The sequence below is a fragment of the Telopea speciosissima genome, chromosome 2, assembly GCF_018873765.1.
Source record: "Telopea speciosissima isolate NSW1024214 ecotype Mountain lineage chromosome 2, Tspe_v1, whole genome shotgun sequence".
NCBI classification, from domain to species: Eukaryota; Viridiplantae; Streptophyta; class Magnoliopsida; order Proteales; family Proteaceae; genus Telopea; species Telopea speciosissima.
The window spans coordinates 56,102,630-56,123,061 of NC_057917.1; the positions used below are offsets into that span (position 1 = coordinate 56,102,630).

The window sequence follows — 20,432 nt, forward strand, 5'->3', positions numbered from 1 at the left end:
AGCAGTGTAACACGTGATGACCAATAGATTATTTAACTGCCAAAAGAAAAAAAAAAAGGGGTGTCCTCTTCTGTCCAATTCTATAGGGAGCATTATGTGGTGGTGTAGTGGGTAGTCTAGGACTAGAATGATCTTTGAATGAAGAAACGACAAAAGATGATTTTGTCAAAGAATAGCGTTCCTAGAACGGAATCGTTACCAAACGCAGCCTTAAGTTATGCATGAGTTGGGGTAGTGATCATTCTGGGTAGAAAATTTATTTTTTATTTTCTTGGGATTGTACTGTTGGAAGGATACTTTTTATTTGAACCCTCAAACCGAAATGTTGGTCAAGTACTTAATGAAAGGAAGTTATTTTTGGAGGCGAAGTTTTTAAATCCAACCACCACCCAACACCCAACAGGTTAGTGTTAAGAATGGTGGTTGTGATTTCCTGACTTCCTTTGTCAAACCAAATCAACTTATCCTTTTATTTGGCTCTCATTTTTTATTTTTTTTGATAAAAGCATTTCATTAACGTGGGAACAACGTTCCAGAAACATCCGCAAACAACAGAGGGGAGACGAAAGGGGGAGGGATCGAGAGCCAGCACTTAGAATGCTGAGAGCCCGCAGCCGTGGAGGCTAGTAGATCAGCAACGCTGTTGGCCTCACGAAAAGCATGAACAAACAAAATAACATCGAAGGAAGAAATGAGAGAACGACAATCTGAAATTATAGCTGAAATCCTCCAGGGCGCCTCCCTGGTGTGCCCAATGAGAAGATTGATGAGAAGTAAGTTGTCACTCTCAATGATAATGTGTTTCAAATTGAGGTTTTGGGCTAGTGACATTGCTCTCCTAGCAGCTAAAGCTTCCGCCACTAATGCGAAATTCCATCAAACGTCCTCCGAAAAAGCACAAATAAACCTGGAAAGACTATCACGACAAACTCCCCCAATTCCTACTTCACCTGGGTTTCCTTTGCTAGCACCATCTATATTAAACTTGAGGAAAGGAGAATGGGGCTGGTTCCATCTGATCAGTCGGGTAGGTCGTTGAGTGCGAATTTTAAAGTGCTTGAGTGCTTCCTTGGCGGCTGTAATGGCTCTAAGTAGTATGCTGTTTGCATTAAATGGCTCCTGTCTGAAAGTGTAATCCCAGTAACCAACTCATACATACCATAAGATACTGCATACAAACGCAGTTTGTAAGATACTATCTCTGTTGGCTGTATTAAGGGTTTTAATAATGGATTCCAAAGCTGTGAAGAAATTGTCATTCCCAAAGAGGTGCAATAACCCAACTTGGTTTCATATAGGTGCTATGTAGGGGTATTTCATAAACAGGTGCTCCGCTGACTGCCTTGGATCGTTGCATAGGTTACAACGAAGGCTAATATTCAGCCCTCGGTTGAGAAGCAAATCTGGAAGGGGGAGCTTATTATGTAGTGTTTTCCAAAGAAGATGCTGGATCTTCGGAATAGTAGGGAGATGCCATATCTTGAGCCAACTGCTCTGTGGCTGATAGAGAAGACCTTGTATGGAGATGTTGTAAGCTGATGCAACAGAAAAGGCTCCATTTAAAGTGGCAGCCCATATATACTGGTCCTCCATAGGAGAGTAAGGGAGCGGAATGGAAACAATCTTCCAAGCGACATCTGGTGGCCACTAGTGGAAAACTAAATCCCGTTTCCCCGAGCTTGTAGGAGCATCCATAAGATCTTGAACTGAGAAGGGAGCTTCTCTTTGAAGAGGGTACGGTGCAACCGATGGAGGATGATCGGGAATCCAAAAGTCCAACCAAGGATTAATGTTCTGACCATTACCCACTTTGATAAAAAGACCTTTTCGAATTAGATCCCTCGCCGAACAAATAGATTTCCAACCCCAAGATGAAGTAGAAGGGCACCTTGCATCAAGGAAATTAGAGCTCGGGAAGTACTTACTCTTCATGATCCTCCCCCAAGGAGATGTTGGCGAAATCAGTAGTTCCCATGCTTTTTTAGCAAGTAGGGCCTGATTCATGTCAACCGAACGTTTGATATTCAAACCTCCAAATTGCTTCGGCTCACAGATGGAACTCCAAGCCATAGTAGGGATTGACCTCTTATTGCCAGCAGACCAGTAGAAATTTCTGCCAATTCCATCCAACTCTTTGTGTATCGAGGCAAGTAACCGAAAACAAGACATCGAATAAATTGGCATTGCAGAGAGGGTTGATTGAATAAGAACCACCTTACCCGCAGGGGAAAGAAATTGAGTCTTCCACAATTGAAGTTTCCTAGAAACCTGAGTAATAAGATTCGAGCAGTGAGACTTGGTGATCTTTCCCACAATATACGGAATTCCGAGATATGTATCAAGTGCGGAGGTGGGACTTATTTGAAAATAGTCTCGGAGCTGTCTTTTCACATTGGAATCCACGTTGGGGCTGAAGTGAGCTCTTGTTTTGTTGATGTTGATTGACTGGCCAGAAAACTTACAGTATTCTTGCAAAACATCATCAAAGGCTCTAGCCTACTCCATAGAAGCTTCACCAAAGAGAATGAGGACGTCTGCAAAGGCCATGTGGGAGATTCTCTCTCCTCCCTTACTGATTTGAACGCCATGTATCTTCCTTTCCTGCATAGCCACTGCAAGCTTTGTTGAGAGGACTTCTGCACATAGAACAAAGAGATACGATGATAGAGGATCCCCTTGCCGAATACCTCTAGACAGGCTGAAAAAAGGAAGGGGAGAACCATTTAGAAGAATGCCAAGTTGAGTGCTCTCTATGCAAAACATTACTCTCTTTACCCAACCTTGATCAAAGCCATATTTCAGAAGAGTCTCCTTGAGAAAGCTCCATTCCAAACGATCATATACCTTTTGCATATCAATTTTAAGAGAAAAGAAGCCTTTACTTCCCCTTCTGGTTTTCTTGATTTTATGGATGAGTTCATGACTGATCAACACATTATCTTGGATGTAACGTCCTTTGATAAAGCCATTCTGATTGAAAGAAATAATCTTATGAAGGATCGGCCTCAGTCTGCTCACCATAATCTTGGAGATAATCTTATATATGAAGTTACAGAGACTGATAGGTCTACACTCATTCACCGAAGTTGGGTAATCAACTTTAGGGATTAAGGAGATGAATGTGAGATTCATTTGGAGGGAAAAGGAGCCCGTCTGAAAGAAGCTCTTAACACATGAAATGATATCAGGTCCAATTACATCCCAGGTCTTATGATAAAACATACCTGAAAAACCATCAGGACCTGGAGATTTATTGGCTGGCATTGATCTTATTGTATTGAAGATTTCCTCACTAATAATCGGTCGAGTGAGGGACAGATTATCTTCGATAGAAACACGGCTACTGATAGAAGAAAGATACTCAGAAGCACTGGGGGGATGCTGGGAAAGAAATTTATCCTTATATACTCTCAAGAATTCCCTGCCTATGTCCACTTCTTCTGTAAGAGTAAGCCCTCATGCATTGATAGATTTTATCGCATTCCTCGCTCTTCTTTTTACCGTTGTGAGGTGGAAAAACTTGGTGTTGCGATCCCCGTGCTCATACCAGTTGGAACGGGACTTCTGTTGCCACAGTAATTCTTCCTAATGATTCAATTTCCTCAGAATAGCAATATGTGACTTTTCTGTCATAAACCACTCATCATTTCTCAAAACCATGGGAACCTGATAGAGGGTATTGAGGAGTGCATGTGTTTCCTCTATCCTTCTAAAGACATTTCCAACACAGTTCATGTTCCATGATTTCAAAGCTCCCTAAAGATTCCTAAGTTTCGTACAGCATTTGAAGGAAGTAGACCCCCTAAAATGAGAAGAGTTCCACTTGGAAGCAACTACACTGGTGAAATCAGGTTCAATCAACCACAAAGCTTCAAAGCGGAAGGGACGTTTATTAGAGGGTCTAATATCATCTGTAGAAAGAATGATCGCGCTCTATGATTGGATGAGGCTAGAAGTTCAGATCTAACAACCACCCTAGGGTGAAGGTCGAACCATTTCGCATTTGAAAAGCAGCGATCGAGTTTAGCCTCGATGCCATTAGAACCAACTTGCCTGTTATTCCAAGTAAAAGGTTGACCTATCAGGGGGATCTCCGACAAACAGGCCGAGTTGACAAAAAGGCTCAAGTCACGTGTCTGAGCATGAGACACAGGTACGTCTACCTCCAATCTTATCAGCCGGGGAGAGATAAGAACTCCAATCACCCATCAAAAGCCACGGGTATTGAGCAAAATCAGCAAGTTGATTCAAAGTGTTGAGTTGTGTTTTCCTGATCAATTCTATGCAGCTCAAATAAACAAACGACACAGTCCAGTTTTCATTACTGTCAACAAAACAAAGATTCACATGCATACACCAATCAGACTGCCATACCACTTCCAGCTGCAAAGCATTACACCACATCAACAGGATTCCACCCGTTCCATTGACAACGGGGCTACACACAAAATTAACATAACCAACAGAGCGACAAAAGGAGTGCAGACGATCACTGGACTTCTTAGTTTAGGAAAGAAAACAAGCAAAAGGTCTAAGTTTCTGTACAAGAGAACGAACTTCTCTTTTTGTCGAGGGTTGATCAATCCCTCGACAGTTAAGCGCCATAACGTTCATTTCTCACTGGGTGACCTGGTATGGGCCGGTCACCATTGCCTCAGTATCAAGATTCATATCAGAGCTGGAATCAGTGCTTGCCTTCAACAGTGATAACTGCACCTTATCCATGACCCATCCTACCAAAGAAAATTGTAGGTTGTTCTTGACGTTCATCAGACTCGATTCAGAGACTTGGACAGAAGGGGTAGGGCGAGCTGGTAGATCAAGCTTTGAGGCGAAGTCTGCGGCTAAATGATCAGCCAGAGGACAAGTATCAACGCCATCGCCCAACAAGGGGCGAGTCGAGGACGAAGCAAGTGGATGCATAGTCAGATGGAAGAACTGAACGCAATACAACACAATCACAGTGTCACTCACACCACAGAGGAGGAAGACAGGGATTGAAGAGGACACGACTCGTCGTCCAAATGCATCCTTTAAATAGCAAAGTCCTCCAGCAAAGATAACCCAAGACCCACATAACTTGTATCGAAAACCAGTATAGTATAGCCATAATCATACCAGATAGTAGATGCATAGATATCATGATTCCATCTGGAATACATGAGGAGGAAAGGAGATCATCCATCATAATAACCAGTCAATTAATTCCACAGAGCTCAGATTCCATGCACGAAGGGTAGAAGGAGACCTTCAGATGAGATATGATCCCTACGCCATACTGCGGGGGCCATACTGTGAAGAGAGAGAACCAAAGATCCAGAAGCGATGATCGGATTATTAGCCGTTAGAACACTGGTTCCAGCTAAGCACGGAGAAGAACCCCCATAGTAAACTCCGCTTCATAGGAAACTCCGCTTTCCAATAAAGAAAGTAGTTCTCTCTCCACCGAGCTGCCCGATAGGACCGTGCTGCTCAGACACTGTGTTACGTGTTATGTCCGTCTTATTTCTATCCAAACGCCTTGCCTGAGTAAGGGTAAGACGATCTTTGCGCACAGCACCGTGTCTGGACAGCACGATCCTGTCGGGCAGCTCAGCAGTAGAGGATCCAAATTTTTCGTACCATAGAGAAGAAGAATGTTAAAGAAAAATCTTTTATAATGTACCCAATAATTGAGGGCATGGAGGCGTGGGAGATCCGCAAGCAGTTGTTCACCCCTTTTATAAATTAAGTCCTTAATTAACCCTCTCATCCTCACAGAAACACAAACACAAACACCCCTCCGCCCTCTCCCCCTACCTCTTTCAGAGCCGGCAAGAATGAAAGACAGCATAGTTCTGTATCCCTCTCCAGGGATCGGCCATCTTGTGTCCATGGTGGAGCTAGGCAGGCTTGTACTCAAACACTATCCATCTTTCTCCATCACAATCCTCATCACTCCTCCACCTTTCAACACAGGTTCTACCGCTCCTTACATCACCCGCATCTCTACTACCACCCCATCCATCTCCTTCCACCACCTCCCTCCCATCTTAATCTCTCCTGACTCTATCTCCTCTGCCCACCCCGAAGCCCTCCTCTTTGAGGTCCTCCGCCGCAACAACCCCAGCGTCCACCAAGCACTCCTCACCATCTCCCAAACTTCTACCATCAGAGCTTTCATCATCGACCTATTCTGTACTCCTGCTCGCGATGTTGCAGCTTCCTTCAACATACCCATTTACAACTTCTTCACATCGGGAGCCGCCGTCCTCTGTGTCATGCTCTACTTCCCGACAATCCATAAGAACACCACAAAAAGCTTCAAAGACCTAGGCCCAACCATTCTTGACTTTCCTGGCACGCCACCAATCCCTGCACAGGACATGATCAAGCCCATGCTCGATCGAAATGACGTTACCTATCAGGGCTTCTTAGATTTCTGCACTAAAATGCCAGAATCGAATGGAATTCTCGTAAATACAGTTGAATCATTGGAGCCCAGAGCTTTAAAGGCGCTTTCTGACGGGTTGTGCATTCCTGACCGTCCTACACCGCCCATTTGTTGCGTCGGTCCTATCATTGCAGCAGATGATCGAACAGGTGGTGAGCATGGTGAGAAACACGAGTGCTTGACTTGGCTCGATTCCCAGCCGAGTCGGAGCGTCGTATTCCTGTGCTTTGGCAGCTTAGGGTTATTTTCTGCAGCGCAGTTGAAGGAGATAGCAATTGGGTTGGAGAAGAGTGGACAAAGGTTCTTGTGGGTGGTGCGCAATCCACCGACCGAGGACAATAGCTGGCGCAATTTAGCACCCCCTGAACCGGATTTGGATGCTTTGCTACCAGAAGGTTTCCTGGAAAGAACAAAAGACAAAGGGTTCATTGTAAAGTCGTGGGCCCCACAAATGGAGGTGCTGAATCGGACATCGGTCGGTGGGTTTGTGACTCACTGTGGTTGGAACTCGGTATTGGAAGCGGTGTGTGCAGGAGTTCCTATGGTGGCATGGCCACTCTATGCAGAACAACGGCTGAATCGGATATTTTTGGTGGAGGAGATGAAACTCGCCATGCCAATGAAGGAGTCGGAAAATGGGTTTGTGAGTGCTGCCGAGGTTGAAAAGCGAGTGAGAGAATTGCTGGACTCGGACGAAGGGAAAGCTCTTAGAGAGTGAACCATGGCCTCGAGAGATGCCGCCGTGGCTGCGACAAGTGAGGGTGGCTCATCCCGGGCTTCACTCTCCAAGGTGACCGAGTTGTGGAAATCTTCTAGTTGAGATCACTTGTAATAGGGAAATGGGCAATGCAAAGGGGATTTTTATATACCATGCTGCAACATTGGTTAATGTTCTCTAGGGGAGCCCTCCACCCTCAATTCATAGGGAGTGAAATGATCACCCCACCCCATGAAAGATGGAAATCTTACTCTCAAGATACCAATGCACTTGCTCTTATAGGCCCCCACATGCGTAGGAGCTACGCTCCTCCATAGAGAACACCAACATTATCTATATAATTGTCATGAGCTAGTGGAGAATATAAGTTTGCTTCATTCAACCCAAAAAAAAAAAGGGGTTGGGAGATGTTGCGTCAAGAAATCGTCAAGCGGTCCTGTGAATGCCGTCACTTGCAAGTGGACCAAGGGATCAATAGAGAGAACCGGTGTGGTTCCGGCCTAGGACTCTCCGATGCCAAAGTTAGATCTCCTGAGCAAACAGATGAATAGTGATTATTCAATATGAGTTTTGATGTCCCTTTAAGGGTGGTGTACCTTTCCTTTTATAGTAGTGTATGGCGGTGTGGAGAGTCCCAGTTTGATGGCGAGTGTGCCATTGAGTAGATAGAGGCCCTGGGTAGTAGGGTTCTATCCCGATTGGTCATCTCCCCGCGGGAGGGAGTGTCCTGGCGGTATCAAGATCCTTGGCGGGTAGATACTCGAGTGTGGTGATCTCGTCATTGGTGCTTGTATCCGTCTGGGTGACGTGACCTCTAAGCAGTGGCCCAGAGTCCTGGTGGTGGCATAAGTCTATAGTGACACTATTGGGTCATAGATGAGCGACCTCGGTGTCCGTGTACATCACGTCTGCGTCCACGATGCCGCACCTGGGTGTGAGGCCATGCCTGGGTGAGGCCGCGCCTGGGTGAGGCCGGCGCCTGGGTGAGGCCAGCGCCTGGGTGAGGTCACGCCTGGGTGAGGCCACGCCTGGGTGAGGCCCACGCCTGGGTGAGGCCGCGCCTAGGTGAGGTCGGTGCCTGGATGAGGCCGCCGCCTGGGTGAGGCCGCCGCCTTGGTGAGGCCGCGCTTGGGTGAGGCCACGCCTGAGTGAGGCTGCCGCCTTGGTGAGGCCGCGCCTGGGTGAGGCCGCCGCCTGGGTGAGGCCGCTGCCTGGGTGAGGCCGCGCCTAAGTGAGGCCAGCGCCTGGATGAGGCCGGCGCCTGGATGAGGCCGCCGCCTTGGTGAGGCCACCCCTGGGTGAGGCCGGCGCCTAGGTGAGGCCGTGCCTAGGTGAGGTCGCCGCCTTGGTGAGGCCACGCCTGGGTGAGGCCGCCGCCTGGGTGAGGCCACCGCCTTGGTGAGGCCGGCGCCTGGGTGAGGCCACCACCTGGGTGTAGGCCGGCGCCTGGGTGGGACCCCCGATTGGTTCTCCTTGGTTTTGGAGCGAATCGCTTTGTGACACGTGGCAACCGCTGACTGGTTCGATGAATCTTGGATGTATCAGGAGAAAATGACCAAGTACAACGGGGCTTTATATGTATCTATGGTATCAAATTTTTGGTGGATCCGTACAACCTGATTTCATATAGGTGGACCAGAATTTATTAAGGACAAATGTATCTAAAATGCATATATTTACCCTAAAAGTAAAGCTAAAAGGATATAACCTGATACGGTCGATATGTATCGATATTAGTGTCGATAACGTTATTTTAATTGATACATGGTTTTTTTTTTTGGGGGGTAAAATAGATACATGGTTTCACATATTGGTATATCGGTCTGACAAGTAGGAATAGCGATTAGAGATATATGGCTTAACAATATTACAGTTTTTAACTTTCTAACCTTTCAATCCCTATCCCCTATCTCTTGGAACTTATTATCTATCTTTCTTAACTTGGCTGAGGTCACTGAACACTTTCTTAATTTAACTTTTCACTTGTATAGGAACAGTATTTAGGACATACCACTGATGTAATTTCTCCTTGGTGTTTTAATATACAATTTTCTAATTTCATCCAAAAAAAAAAAAGGTTCATTTGATTGCCTATCCAGATTCCAGACTGGGTTCTTGAGTGGGGTCATCCATTTAAATTATTTTGGTGGCAATGTCTATTATTTAATTGAGATGGTAACATGAGATATTGCATTACCCTACATGGATGGCTGAATTAATATGGAAGAGAAGATGCTCACTACTCATTAATGATTGAATTTAAGTTTGGAATTTGACATATGACTAGTGAAGAGAATGACCGATCGAGTTTCCTTCCACCCACAATGAATGGGATTCCACCGTGGAGCAGGAGAGGTAGGTATCGGGAGGGTATTTTGGACCATACAAAAATCCTAGGAGGGGTATATGATTCCTAGGATGGTGAATTAACCGTCCTCTATAGGTGGAGGGAAATTATATAATTAACAATCAAAGTTGTTACATCATCTTTTCACATTATAGAAATAGGTGTTCATATAAAGACTTTCTGTGGCATTTAGAAAAACTTTTGTTCATACTTGGATTTGTTTTTTAGGATTTTATTTCACTTCTTCTTTTTCTATATATTGAACCTCTCAACGTCTTCTTTGAGTTTCATGCCCAGTCCTGTGTATATTCATCAATCGAGATCTTCAACGGCACGCCTGCCTGTAGCGGCGAGAGTGGCGCAGACCATGTCGTGCATGCAATGACCGCCTTGCCCCCTGCCCAGCGCCTTGCCCGAGCTGGGGTAAGACGGTCATTGCGCGCGCGACATGGTCTGCGCCATAGGAGATCAGGGTCCGTATATTCACTCACGTGAAGTGAGAGGCCTCTTCACATACGCGGTTGAGCCAACATGTTGAAATCCAACTACCGGTAACTCATTGTTATGGTTTTATATTTTTTAATATACAAAGGAGAGGTCCACTTCTTCTCCTCCAATTCCTCCTCCATCGCTGTACAAAATTTCTCCCTCTGCAACTTGCCACTACTCCCCATACTCACCTTGCTCCGTAGTTCTACCCAACCGCCGCAATTTCTCTTCTGTAGTTGCGGATGTTTATCGCTTGTCGCTTCTGTTTTCAGAAGTTGAACCAAACGCCGACAAGAGTTTGTGAGATCTAAAACTTCATAAATCTCTCCTGTTTGTTAGTAAAAGGAAAAGAATTATCCGATGCATGTTGGCTGCCTTCGTTGGGGGATTTTTTTTCGTGTTAGTGTCTATTGAAAATGTTTGGTTTTTGTTTTTTTAATAAAAATTGAAAATGTTTGGTATGTATTTACACCCCTATTTCAGTCATCATTGAGCCGTACAATCGGGTTAAACAAATACGGTTGCAAACCGTACCCAGGGAATTATTCAAATTTCAAATTTGAATAACAATTGCTGATAGGAACCACCCTAACTACTAGGCTGCTTATAAAAGAGAAAGCCCAACAACAAAGAAGCAAATCAACACAACAAGTCTTTATTTTTATCTTTTATCTTTCTTTTTAGTAGTATAATTGTAAATGGTTTTCTGTTCTTTTCATTAAAAAACCTGTTGGGGTTACTCTCCAATAGTACTATTAGATGCAGTGATGCATCCTTCCAAATCAAATTGAAGATCTTTGCGGTCCTTCATTTTACCAAAGATGTATCTAGAGATAAAATTAATTTGATGACTTCTTTTTCTTGTTCTTGGCATTGCAATCTTTGTATTTGTTTTTGAAAAGTCCTTGGATTACCAAGGCACTGGTAGAACCCATCTTCGTCTGCAACAATAGCTTTATTATTTTCTCAGTCTGTAATGGTCTCCAGACCGGAAGGAATTTTGGTGTAAACAGTATGAGATTTGGCTTTTGAAGTTTTAGGTTGTAGGTATGGTTGAGAATTTTCTTCTAGTTTTTTGGTGCATGGGTCCTAAGGTGTCAGCCCCCCCTCTCTCTCTCTCTCTCTCTCTCTCTCTCTCTCTCTCTCTTAGGGAAGTCTACAGGAATAGATGAAGAAAGAGAGACTAGAATCGGTGATGGGTGTTATTGGTGAAGCCTGATCTTCTATCCAGATGTACCATTGGGATCTTCGGAAGGCCATTTTAGCCTCGAAATGATCTCGGATTGTTGAAAATTGGTGTACATCCCTGCCTTCCCTGCCAAAGGCAAAGTGTTGTGTTGGGCTCGTCGAGATCTTTGAAACGGTATATTTTGGGATATACGTTATATTTTGGTCCGATCTTGTCCAGTTTGGCAATTTCTGGATCCAGGGGTATTTTTGTACTTCCTCGGGCTAGGGCTTCTCTATATAATGTTCTTATCTCTGAGAGGGCTGTATGAGAGGTTTTGTAACATTTCCAAAAGATAGTGAAATTTGTTCTATTGTTCGGTCGTGGACGTAGCTTCCCATCTTGAGGGTGAACCACATAAATCTCTGGTTAGGGCTGCAAGTTTGGCCCTGTCGGCCCGAACCCGCCCTGAGCCCGAACAGGGCCTGGGCTAAGATTTCTGGCCCTAAGGGCAGGTTAGGGCCAGAAATTCCTGGCCCTGAGTCAGGGTCGGGTCTGGTTAGGGTTGAGACCACGGGTCAGCCCGACCCTGATTTTGGCCCTGAAAAAATTTCTTTATCTATTAAAAAATAGAAGCTATTACTTATATAAACAAGTGCTTAGCACACTTGGTAGTTTGTGTTGTGTTAAAACCAATTACCACTAAAAGGTCTTGGATTCAAGCCTCTTCTCTCACATCTTACATAAACTATTTTAATTTAGTTATTGCAGGGCCAGGGCCAATCAGGGCGGGCTTGGGCTGGGCTTGGCCCGTCAGGGTCAGGGTTAGGGTCAAGGTATTTAGGCCCTGAGTCAGGGTCAGGGCGGCCTGGGCCCAGTTAAGGGGACTCAGGGTTGGGCTAGGGTTTTAAAAAGCCCGGCCCAACCCGACCCTGTTGCAACTCTATCTCTGGTGTTGTGTGTTGTGTGCTTTCTTTGTTTCTCGTTTTCTTCTGCAAATCGCCATTCTGGGCGTTGTTTTCTTAACAATAGGTTTACGGAACCATGAGGATAAGGGCATGGTTTTTGCTGTCATAGGTGCTCGAGCCTTCAATTACTTGACTCCAAGCACAACTTCTGAAGGACTATTTGTTTACACCCTAAATTACCATCTGATCGGTAATGAAAGACCGATCATCCTTGAGTCGTAGAGGACCGATCAGCGAGGCAAACTCCTCACGTGGAGAAGACGTGGAGGGCCAAAACAATTCTAACCGTGAAGCGCCCATGACTAACACCACCTCCAAAGTGGAAACCACTCCAAAAGGACGTGATGCTCAAACGGTTCTACAACCGTCAAAGAAGTTGCAGTTAAGGAACACCTCATGGAGGCTCCATCTTCACTAGTATAAAAGTCAGACTCGCAGAAAAGGAAGAGATCTTTCGATCAATCAACAAACCTGCAATTTAAATTATCTTTAATCAACAAACCTGCAATTTAAATTATCTTTTATTTTCATTGCATTTTACCGTTTCTTAGTGTAATCCTCTTCTTGACCATTGCGGTCATCTTCTCTTTGTCAAGTTCTTCTTTTGATTTCTTGTTTCAGTGGTATGTCCTCTATGTATACCAACATTGAAATCTTCTTATACTTTGAATTTAGTCTTTAATTCAAAGTCCTTAGAGCAATCGAGGCAAGAGGGGAATCCACATCTCTCCAAAAGCGCAATCTTCTTATACATTGAGTCTTGTAGGCTCTGACACGCCTATTACTACTGTTTGTTACGGTAGACCGATTGTTTGAGCAACCAGGAAATTAGCCAAACATTGTTATATGCTGGAAGTGGGGTAATTTACGTAACAAGCTTTCAAAGCCTGTCTAGGGCCCTGATTCGTCCAATTTTAGGCTCGAACAAAGTGGTTTTTGGCTGATTTCCAGGTCTGCTTGCTTAAGTCTTCTATGATTTTACGAATTCCTCTCAGACCGTTCCGCTGCGATAAAAAGGGTAAGCGGAGCTCTCTTGTGAAGCTCATATGGATAAATCTTCAACTCCATTACGATCTTTCGTTTCTTCTTTCGAAACTAGTTGTAGAGACGAAAACCTATTCTCATAAATGTCATTGTGAAAAACAAATGACCAGATAGAACAGAGGGGTAGGAAGGAGGAATAAAAAAAAATGGAAAAGTTGAATAAAATAAAAAAAAGGGAAAGAGAAAAATAGATTGGTGAACAAAAGGTTGCCATATGTCAGCTTAGCAATGTATGTGAAGAGGTCTCTCATTTCACGTTCAGGTAAGTGAAGATTCACCGGACTCTCTCAAGACGAAGAAAACAGGAAGAGGGAGTGGGGAATTCTGGTGAAAATGACCCGTGCGCCAATGTAAAAAGCATCAACAAGGGCAGGATTTCTGCCTTTCATGCAATGGGTACACACCCTCCTCCTTTCGCTGCTTGTTACCCACAAAATTAAAACCCAACTGTGTTGCTATGTAGCAAATAATTTTTTTTGGAAAAAGGTAAGAAATATATTAGATGAAGAGGAAATTAAATCCTGTGGCATAAATGACCCGCAACATCTTTATAAAGGAGATGCTGAAGGGAATGAGGTAAGGAGTCTATACAAAAATCAATCTCTGATGGAGATTGAGCCAGGTTAGCAAGCCAATCTGCACAATGATTTCCTTCCCTATAACAAAAAACGAAAAAGGATATGGGAACTATGGAAGCCAAGAGTCTGATCTGATGGATGATGTCCCAAGCCTGCCAAGGAGGAGAGGTGATGCCATTAATCCCATCAACCGCAGTTTTCGAATCAGAGGAGGAAGCACTTTACTATGTGGGCCATTGGATGAAATTATGGGACACCCACTCAGGTCTATGCATTGTACATCAAATACCTCTCTTTTTTTTTTTTTTTTTTTGGGTAGAAAATTAAAATCAAATGCCTCTGTTAAGAAAAGGTTGGATGGGTTTCAAGTTCTATGAATACTTATGCCAAGGTCTTTTGTTCACATGTCAAGTTTCAAGTAACACAACAAAGCATTAAATGATTGACTACCAATGGCGTGCATAGACATTGGTAGCTATACACCTATAACTATATATGCCAACGTATATTGATTGTGGATGTGCAATTTGATAATTGGGGTTGCCACATTATCCTTGAAGTAAGGAGATTTGTTGTCAAGTGTGTTTGGGGAAACCCATAGATTTCCCAATAGAATTTCTATACAGTGAAACTATCTAAAAATTGAATACTAAATATTGTAAAATTCAGTGGAGTATAATCTAATGAATACACATATGGATGAAAGGGAGAATCCAATACGAGAAACATCAGAGAGATTACGATTTTGTTTGGTATGTGCGCAAATGCCTCAATGTGCGGTTTCAAGTGCATGCTGCAGAAAAAAAAAATAAGGTATTTTTTTTGGGTAATGACAGAGAAATAAGGATTAGATTCAAATAGAATGCCCTACACATATAGAAATGCATAAACCTCGTCTTTATTAAACAACACAATTTTGACCCAAAAAAATCATATAAATATAGCGATTACCAAAAAAAAAAAGAATATTATAATAGACAAGAGATTGTTGTTTAGTTATGTAACATCTACACCAGCACATGACCAATAAAAACACATGCAAGAGCATTTGACTAAATGGGACTTGTTAGTTCACTAAGACTATATTTTTTGTTATTATCAAAAAAAAAAAAAAAAGACTACGTTTTAAGTTGGCAAGAAATAGATAAAAAAGAAAAGAAAAAATCCAAAATTTGAGACGCGAGACAAATCAATCAGTGTGTAATCAGGGTTTTTTATACTATTCTTTTTTTTTTTTTCTTTTCATTTCTTGACTATTAAACACACCATATGTATCCCATGTCTAATCATAGTAACCACAACCAGTTAACATTCTTTTTTCCTATTATTATTTTTGAAAGGAAAAAAAACCTCACCTACAACGCCACTCCTACCTTTAACATAGAAACACACAAAAATAACATGCAAAAGTATCACATTGCCTTATGAGCACGTGCAAGCTCTACAGTCCAAGGAACAACCTTTTTGTCCTTTTGAAATTAACAATAGTTGGGTTTTTTTGGCTTTTTCATAGGGGTATGACGATAAATTTGCATGGTTCTATGTTTAGGGCCTTTAAGCATAGGAACCACATGACTAACCAACATTCTTTTTACCTTTTTTTTTTCGTTGATTTTTTCTTATGGACAGACCCGCATTTCAAAATAGCAAGATTAGAATCTTTTGATTGGGGGCATTTTTTGGATTATGAGCTTGTATAATAAAGGAGATTAGGGGATGGGGATACACCCGCATTTCAAGACAGCAACATTAGAATCTTTTGATTGGGGGCATTTTTTGGATTAAGAGCTTGCATAATAAAAGGGGGGGGGGGGGGATTAGGGGATGGAGATACGCCCCAAGGTGATTTGAACTCATGACCTCTTATTTGAGGAGTTAGTCTTTTGCCAACTGAGCTGACCCCTTCGGGTCTGATTGGGGGCATTTGATACATACCAGAAACCGGCGGCAATCCCAGCTGTAGAATTTCAAGACAGCAGATATGGTTCCAATCCATCGGTTTTAACCTAACGAGGACATCCATTATAGTCCTCGCTGATCTCCTAGTGACGTAACAATTGGCAACTGCCCTTGAACAAAACCAAACCCACCTTCATGCCTAACAAAACTGTGTCCCATCTCGAACTCAGATCCAGACGTTCCAGAGAGAGACAGAGCGAGAGAGAGAGGAGGGTTCGTTCGTCGGTTCGTGCTTCAACTGTTCAACCCCTTGATGAAACCCCATTCCCTTTCTCCAAAGGCGAAGCCATCCATGGCCTCCACCCCAACCCCAAGCCCTATCCCTCCACAATCACAAACCCCACACCTTTCCATTAAGACCGCAGCTCGCAAGCTCCCTATCAAACGCAAAACACCTGACACTCCATCCCGATCATCTCCGGTTCCGAACCGGATCCCCAAACTTGAAACCGCACACGATGAAGACGATAACATCATCGACGGCGAAGACCTCGAAGACGCAGCGGGAGACGATCTCAAGCCCCCTCCCTTCAAATACCATCGCATATGGCCAGAATCAGACGAAATTCGATTCCTCCAAGGCCTCCTCGATTGCTCCGCCGAGAGTTTTCTCTTCCCACGAGATCTTTCTCTTTTCTACGATCGTTTCTCACAGACCATGCCTCAGCCTTACACCAAGTCCCAGCTCTCCGAGAAGCTTCGCCGCCTCCGTAAGAAGTTTCGTGTCATCTCCACCCGAATTTCACGTGGGCTCAATCCTTCGCTTCTCAGTCCGCACGATAGTGCGCTCTTCGATCTTTCGAAGCAGCTCTGGCATCCTTCATATGCCTCTTCGACTCCCTTTCAGTCTAATAAGCGGAAGTCCTCCGAGGTTAGGGTTAGGGTTAGCTTCTCTCCTAATCCTTCTGCATGTCTTTCTCCCCCTCCTGTTCCAGCGGTTCAAGACCCAAGCTGCGCCAATATCAATGACGCTAATTTTGTCGAGGAAGACACCGAATTGAATTTAGAGTCCCATCTCTGCAGTGAACAGGAACAATGTTTACCGATAGGCGATGATTTTGATGGTTTCAGTGGCAGTGGCGGTGGTGGGCTCGGACGATTCGCAGCCAAGACCATTATTGATGTGTTCGATAGATCCCTCAAAGAGTTGAGAATGAAACTGATTCGCCAGGGGCTGCTTTATCCTGACCAGAAGTCTACTTCTACCACAGCTGGTTCGTCGAAACAGGTAAAAGCAGTAGATTTTGAGAAGAGGTGGCGAGAGCAACGGGCAGTGGAGCTGGATGTGTTGGCTCGTCGCTTGAGGTTGGTTCTTGAGAATGCCAATACGATGAGAGCACCTCAACAACTGTAAATCGAATATATAAAACATCAAGTTTTTCTTCTATTTGTTTTCTTCTCCTTCTCCCATAAATATGTTTGGACTGTAGTTATCTTTTGTGTTTGTCTTCCAGATGATTTTCCAGAAAGCTAGCTTTTTCATTGCAATGATGTCGAGGGCTTTAGCTTATTATCAAAAAAAAAAAGGGGGGCCTTCAGCAAATCCAATTTGTCCTTACCAGATCATGATCAACAGGAGAGACACCTGGATCCAATTCCCCGAAGCTTGGAGTACATAATGGGTCCAGAATTTTGACCCCCAAAACAAATCTAAAGCAATTTAATTGGGTGGATTTTGAAAATGGATTTGAAGGGGCTAGATCTGCCTGGACCCACACCCTAATTATCAAAACCTAACATGAATTGCAGAGCCAGGATTCCAGTCGATCCGGATCATAATCAGATCGAAATAAAACCCAAGGTAACAGAGTACAGATTGGACATGGTATAACTCAATGGCCATTCGTCCTACAAAGTTTAAGTTCAGAGGATCCAGCGCAGTGGCGCGGGTTCAAGTCCTGAGAATCAACCTGTGTGTGAAAGGATTAAGGCTGCCTACCATCTACCTCTCCCAGATCCTTGTGCACTGGGTACGGCCCTTTCAGGGGATCCAGAGTTCTAAGCACCACAAAGAGAAGAAATAAATAAATTAAAATAAAAATATCAAAATAATTTTTTGGATCAAGGAATCTCTAAGGTGGAACCTATTCAGCAGTAGCTTCTGATCCTTTGAAAGAATGACATCCCGTGGGTCCTGTCACTTCAATTGTTTTAACCTTATCTAACCTTTTATGTACTAGTATATATTCTGGATGCACAGTAATGGACCCAATTACACAAATTTTAGATACCAAAAATTGGATTCATAACCTACTAACAGAGATCAAGAATATCGATTGGCTGGGTAATTAGGTACCAGTAGTACTGTCTACCAATGTGAAGGGGCTGCAATAGGCAACTGTTGACTGGGAACATCTCAAGGTCTTCTACCTAGAGAAAACAGTGCATCCTCTGCTAGGAGAAAACAAAAATCAGTAAGAGGTTAACAGATCAAATTTACAGTTTCAATCTGCCAGCTTAAGTGATTGAAGTCATCATCTGCATCTGAATCTTATTTTTAAGATTCAGGAAACATAGAGTTTGGTGTAACTATTCTTACCCCCAGGTACCTCCATTTTGGTGTGGAATGGGATGAACCAGTTTCGGTTGCTGCACCGCAGAAAGATGGGAGTGGGTATATGCATTTGTAAACAGAGGCTATATTCATATTCTTTACATACAAAAGTGTTATCTGGATACATTCCAAATACATAAGAATCCATTCCAAAAAACAGATTCAGGTACTGAACTTCAGATTAGTTAACCAACTAGCCCGGTGCCACATATTTTGTAGCGCCTACTTACTCATGTGTCTCTTTTATCATATATACCCTGAGGACTACGGAGATCCTCAACTCTCCAGGGATGTATTTCTAGCATGCGAACAACACACTTGAATATGGATGTAACCTGTAATGTATGAACAAAACTGAGTAGGGCAAAGCTGGTTTTGTCCATCATCATGGAATCATAATAAATTTATCAAAATAAAAAACAGATAAGTAAGAATGAGGGCAGACTATAGATGACAGGGAAATGCCTAACCATGATGATTTAAAAGCAAAAACACCCCTCCCCCAGAGAAGGTCAAGGATCCACCTCAAGCCTAACAGGGATAATGGGTTAGAAAATTTGATTGCCCAAGCCAAATGATTATTCATACTAAAAAGATTTTTCATGGAACACCACTTTAATGGTTTACCCAAGCAGAAAGAGACCCCAGTGTCTCAATAAAAACTTAACGATCCTTATTAGTTAATACTTTATGATTAAAATTATATTAATAATCCTTATATTTCAACAAGATAATCCAGTCCAAAGGATATTAATCTACAAATGATTGCTCTTTTTCTTTTCCGCACTCTTCTCATCTTTAAACTTGACTTCAGAGACACTAAAGTTAAAACTTCCAAATTCTCCAACTTTAACTAGTTAAAGCACATTAAAAATTATATTGAAAAAAATATTTATGGACTCAACATGCAACCAAATGAGATTAACTGATTAAATTAGTTATAAAATATTAAATACATGAGGTTTGGAAGAGATTAGGTTTGAGCATAACCACAGTGCATCTTTTCCATGTCAGTTTTATTAACATGTTTGTTCATGCCCAGTTTCTTGCGGCTCATTCAAGTTAATGAACCCTCTTGTTTACATGCCTTTGCTACAGGACATCTTTTCCAATATACCCTTTCTAATTAAGGGTATTTAATTTAGCAAGGAAAGAAAATTATTAGAAGCTAAAATTAATTTAAGAAAGAGAGGTCAAGAATGGAACAGGGACCAACATATAGACAATGAGACTAACCACCATTACTAAAGTGAAGATCGAAAGTGAAATTGTTAAGAAGATGAGGAGTGAAAAAGGGTAGAGACATGAAACTTAATACTGCACCTATATCTATAGTGTAACAATATAAATGATATATGAAACTTCAAAGGGTAACTATTTTGTTCCCGGTTTTAATTTTTAAATAACCTTAACTGGCTCAGAAAGCACCTTCAATAATAGGTCTCATCATTCTACTACCAATTGGATGAAATCCAAAGCAGCTGTAAGCCCGGCCTTTTTGTCATCATTGCCAGTGAGAATGTTATCACAGTGCACCAAATGGGTATGAAGTAAACATAAAAGTAATTAAGTGCAGGGGCTTTAGCAATGGCAACCCAGGGCAGACTGGTGCACCATATAGGCAATGAGACTAACCACCATTACTAAAGTGAAGATCGAAAGTGAAATTGTTAAGAAGATGAAGAGTGAAAAAGGGCACAGACATGAAACTTAATACTGCACCTATATCTATAATAGTGTAACAATATAAATGATATATGAAAATTCGCAGGGTAACTATTTTGTTCCCGGTTTTAATTTTTAAATAACCTTAACTGGCTCAGCAAGCACCTTCAATAATAGGTCTCATCATTCTACTACCAATTGGATGAAATCCAAAGCAGCTGTAAGCCCGGCCTTTTTGTCGTCATTGCCAGTGAGAATGTTATCACAGTGCACCAAATGGGTATGAAATAAACATAAAAGTAAATAAGTGCAGGGGCATTAGCAATGGCGACCCAGGGTAGACTGGTGCAACATATAGAATATTGACAATGAGACTAACCACCATTACTAAAGTGAAGATCGAAAGTGAAATTGTTAAGAAGATGAAGAGTGAAAAAGGGCACAGACATGAAACGTAATACTGCACCTATATCTATAATAGTGTAACAAAATAAATGATATATGAAAAT

At 42.7% G+C, this 20,432-nt stretch overlaps 3 protein-coding genes and 2 non-coding genes across 5 annotated transcripts; 2 read left to right on the forward strand and 3 right to left on the reverse strand.

Annotated features, from left to right (window-relative positions):
- Nucleotides 1-1,647: 1,647 nt before the first annotated feature.
- On the reverse strand, nucleotides 1,648-2,169 carry LOC122650896 (uncharacterized mitochondrial protein AtMg00310-like). Its single transcript, XM_043844261.1, has one exon. It carries the CDS (start codon nucleotides 2,167-2,169, stop codon nucleotides 1,648-1,650), a length of 522 nt encoding a protein of 173 aa, XP_043700196.1.
- A 3,613-nt stretch (nucleotides 2,170-5,782) lies between these two features.
- LOC122651475 (UDP-glycosyltransferase 88F5-like) lies at nucleotides 5,783-7,261 on the forward strand. The gene has a single exon (XM_043844869.1). It carries the CDS (start codon nucleotides 5,820-5,822, stop codon nucleotides 7,149-7,151), a length of 1,332 nt encoding a protein of 443 aa, XP_043700804.1. The 5' UTR covers nucleotides 5,783-5,819; the 3' UTR covers nucleotides 7,152-7,261.
- Nucleotides 7,262-15,996: 8,735 nt separating this feature from the next.
- On the forward strand, nucleotides 15,997-17,091 carry LOC122650897 (probable transcription factor At3g04930). Its single transcript, XM_043844262.1, has one exon. It carries the CDS (start codon nucleotides 15,997-15,999, stop codon nucleotides 17,056-17,058), a length of 1,062 nt encoding a protein of 353 aa, XP_043700197.1. The 3' UTR covers nucleotides 17,059-17,091.
- Nucleotides 17,092-19,670: 2,579 nt separating this feature from the next.
- LOC122653334 lies at nucleotides 19,671-19,771 on the reverse strand. Its single transcript, XR_006331767.1, has one exon. It is a non-coding gene; the product is annotated as a small nucleolar RNA snoR113 (small nucleolar RNA).
- A 301-nt stretch (nucleotides 19,772-20,072) lies between these two features.
- Nucleotides 20,073-20,173, reverse strand: LOC122653336. The gene has a single exon (XR_006331769.1). It is a non-coding gene; the product is annotated as a small nucleolar RNA snoR113 (small nucleolar RNA).
- Between the last annotated feature and the right edge of the window lie 259 nt (nucleotides 20,174-20,432).

Excerpts from the sequence above, each read along its gene's own strand:
- LOC122650896 (XM_043844261.1), bottom strand. The coding sequence starts at position 2,169 with ATGTCTTGTTTTCGGTTACTTGCCTCGATACACAAAGAGTTGGATGGA.
- LOC122651475 (XM_043844869.1), top strand. The coding sequence starts at position 5,820 with ATGAAAGACAGCATAGTTCTGTATCCCTCTCCAGGGATCGGCCATCTT.
- LOC122650897 (XM_043844262.1), top strand. The coding sequence starts at position 15,997 with ATGGCCTCCACCCCAACCCCAAGCCCTATCCCTCCACAATCACAAACC.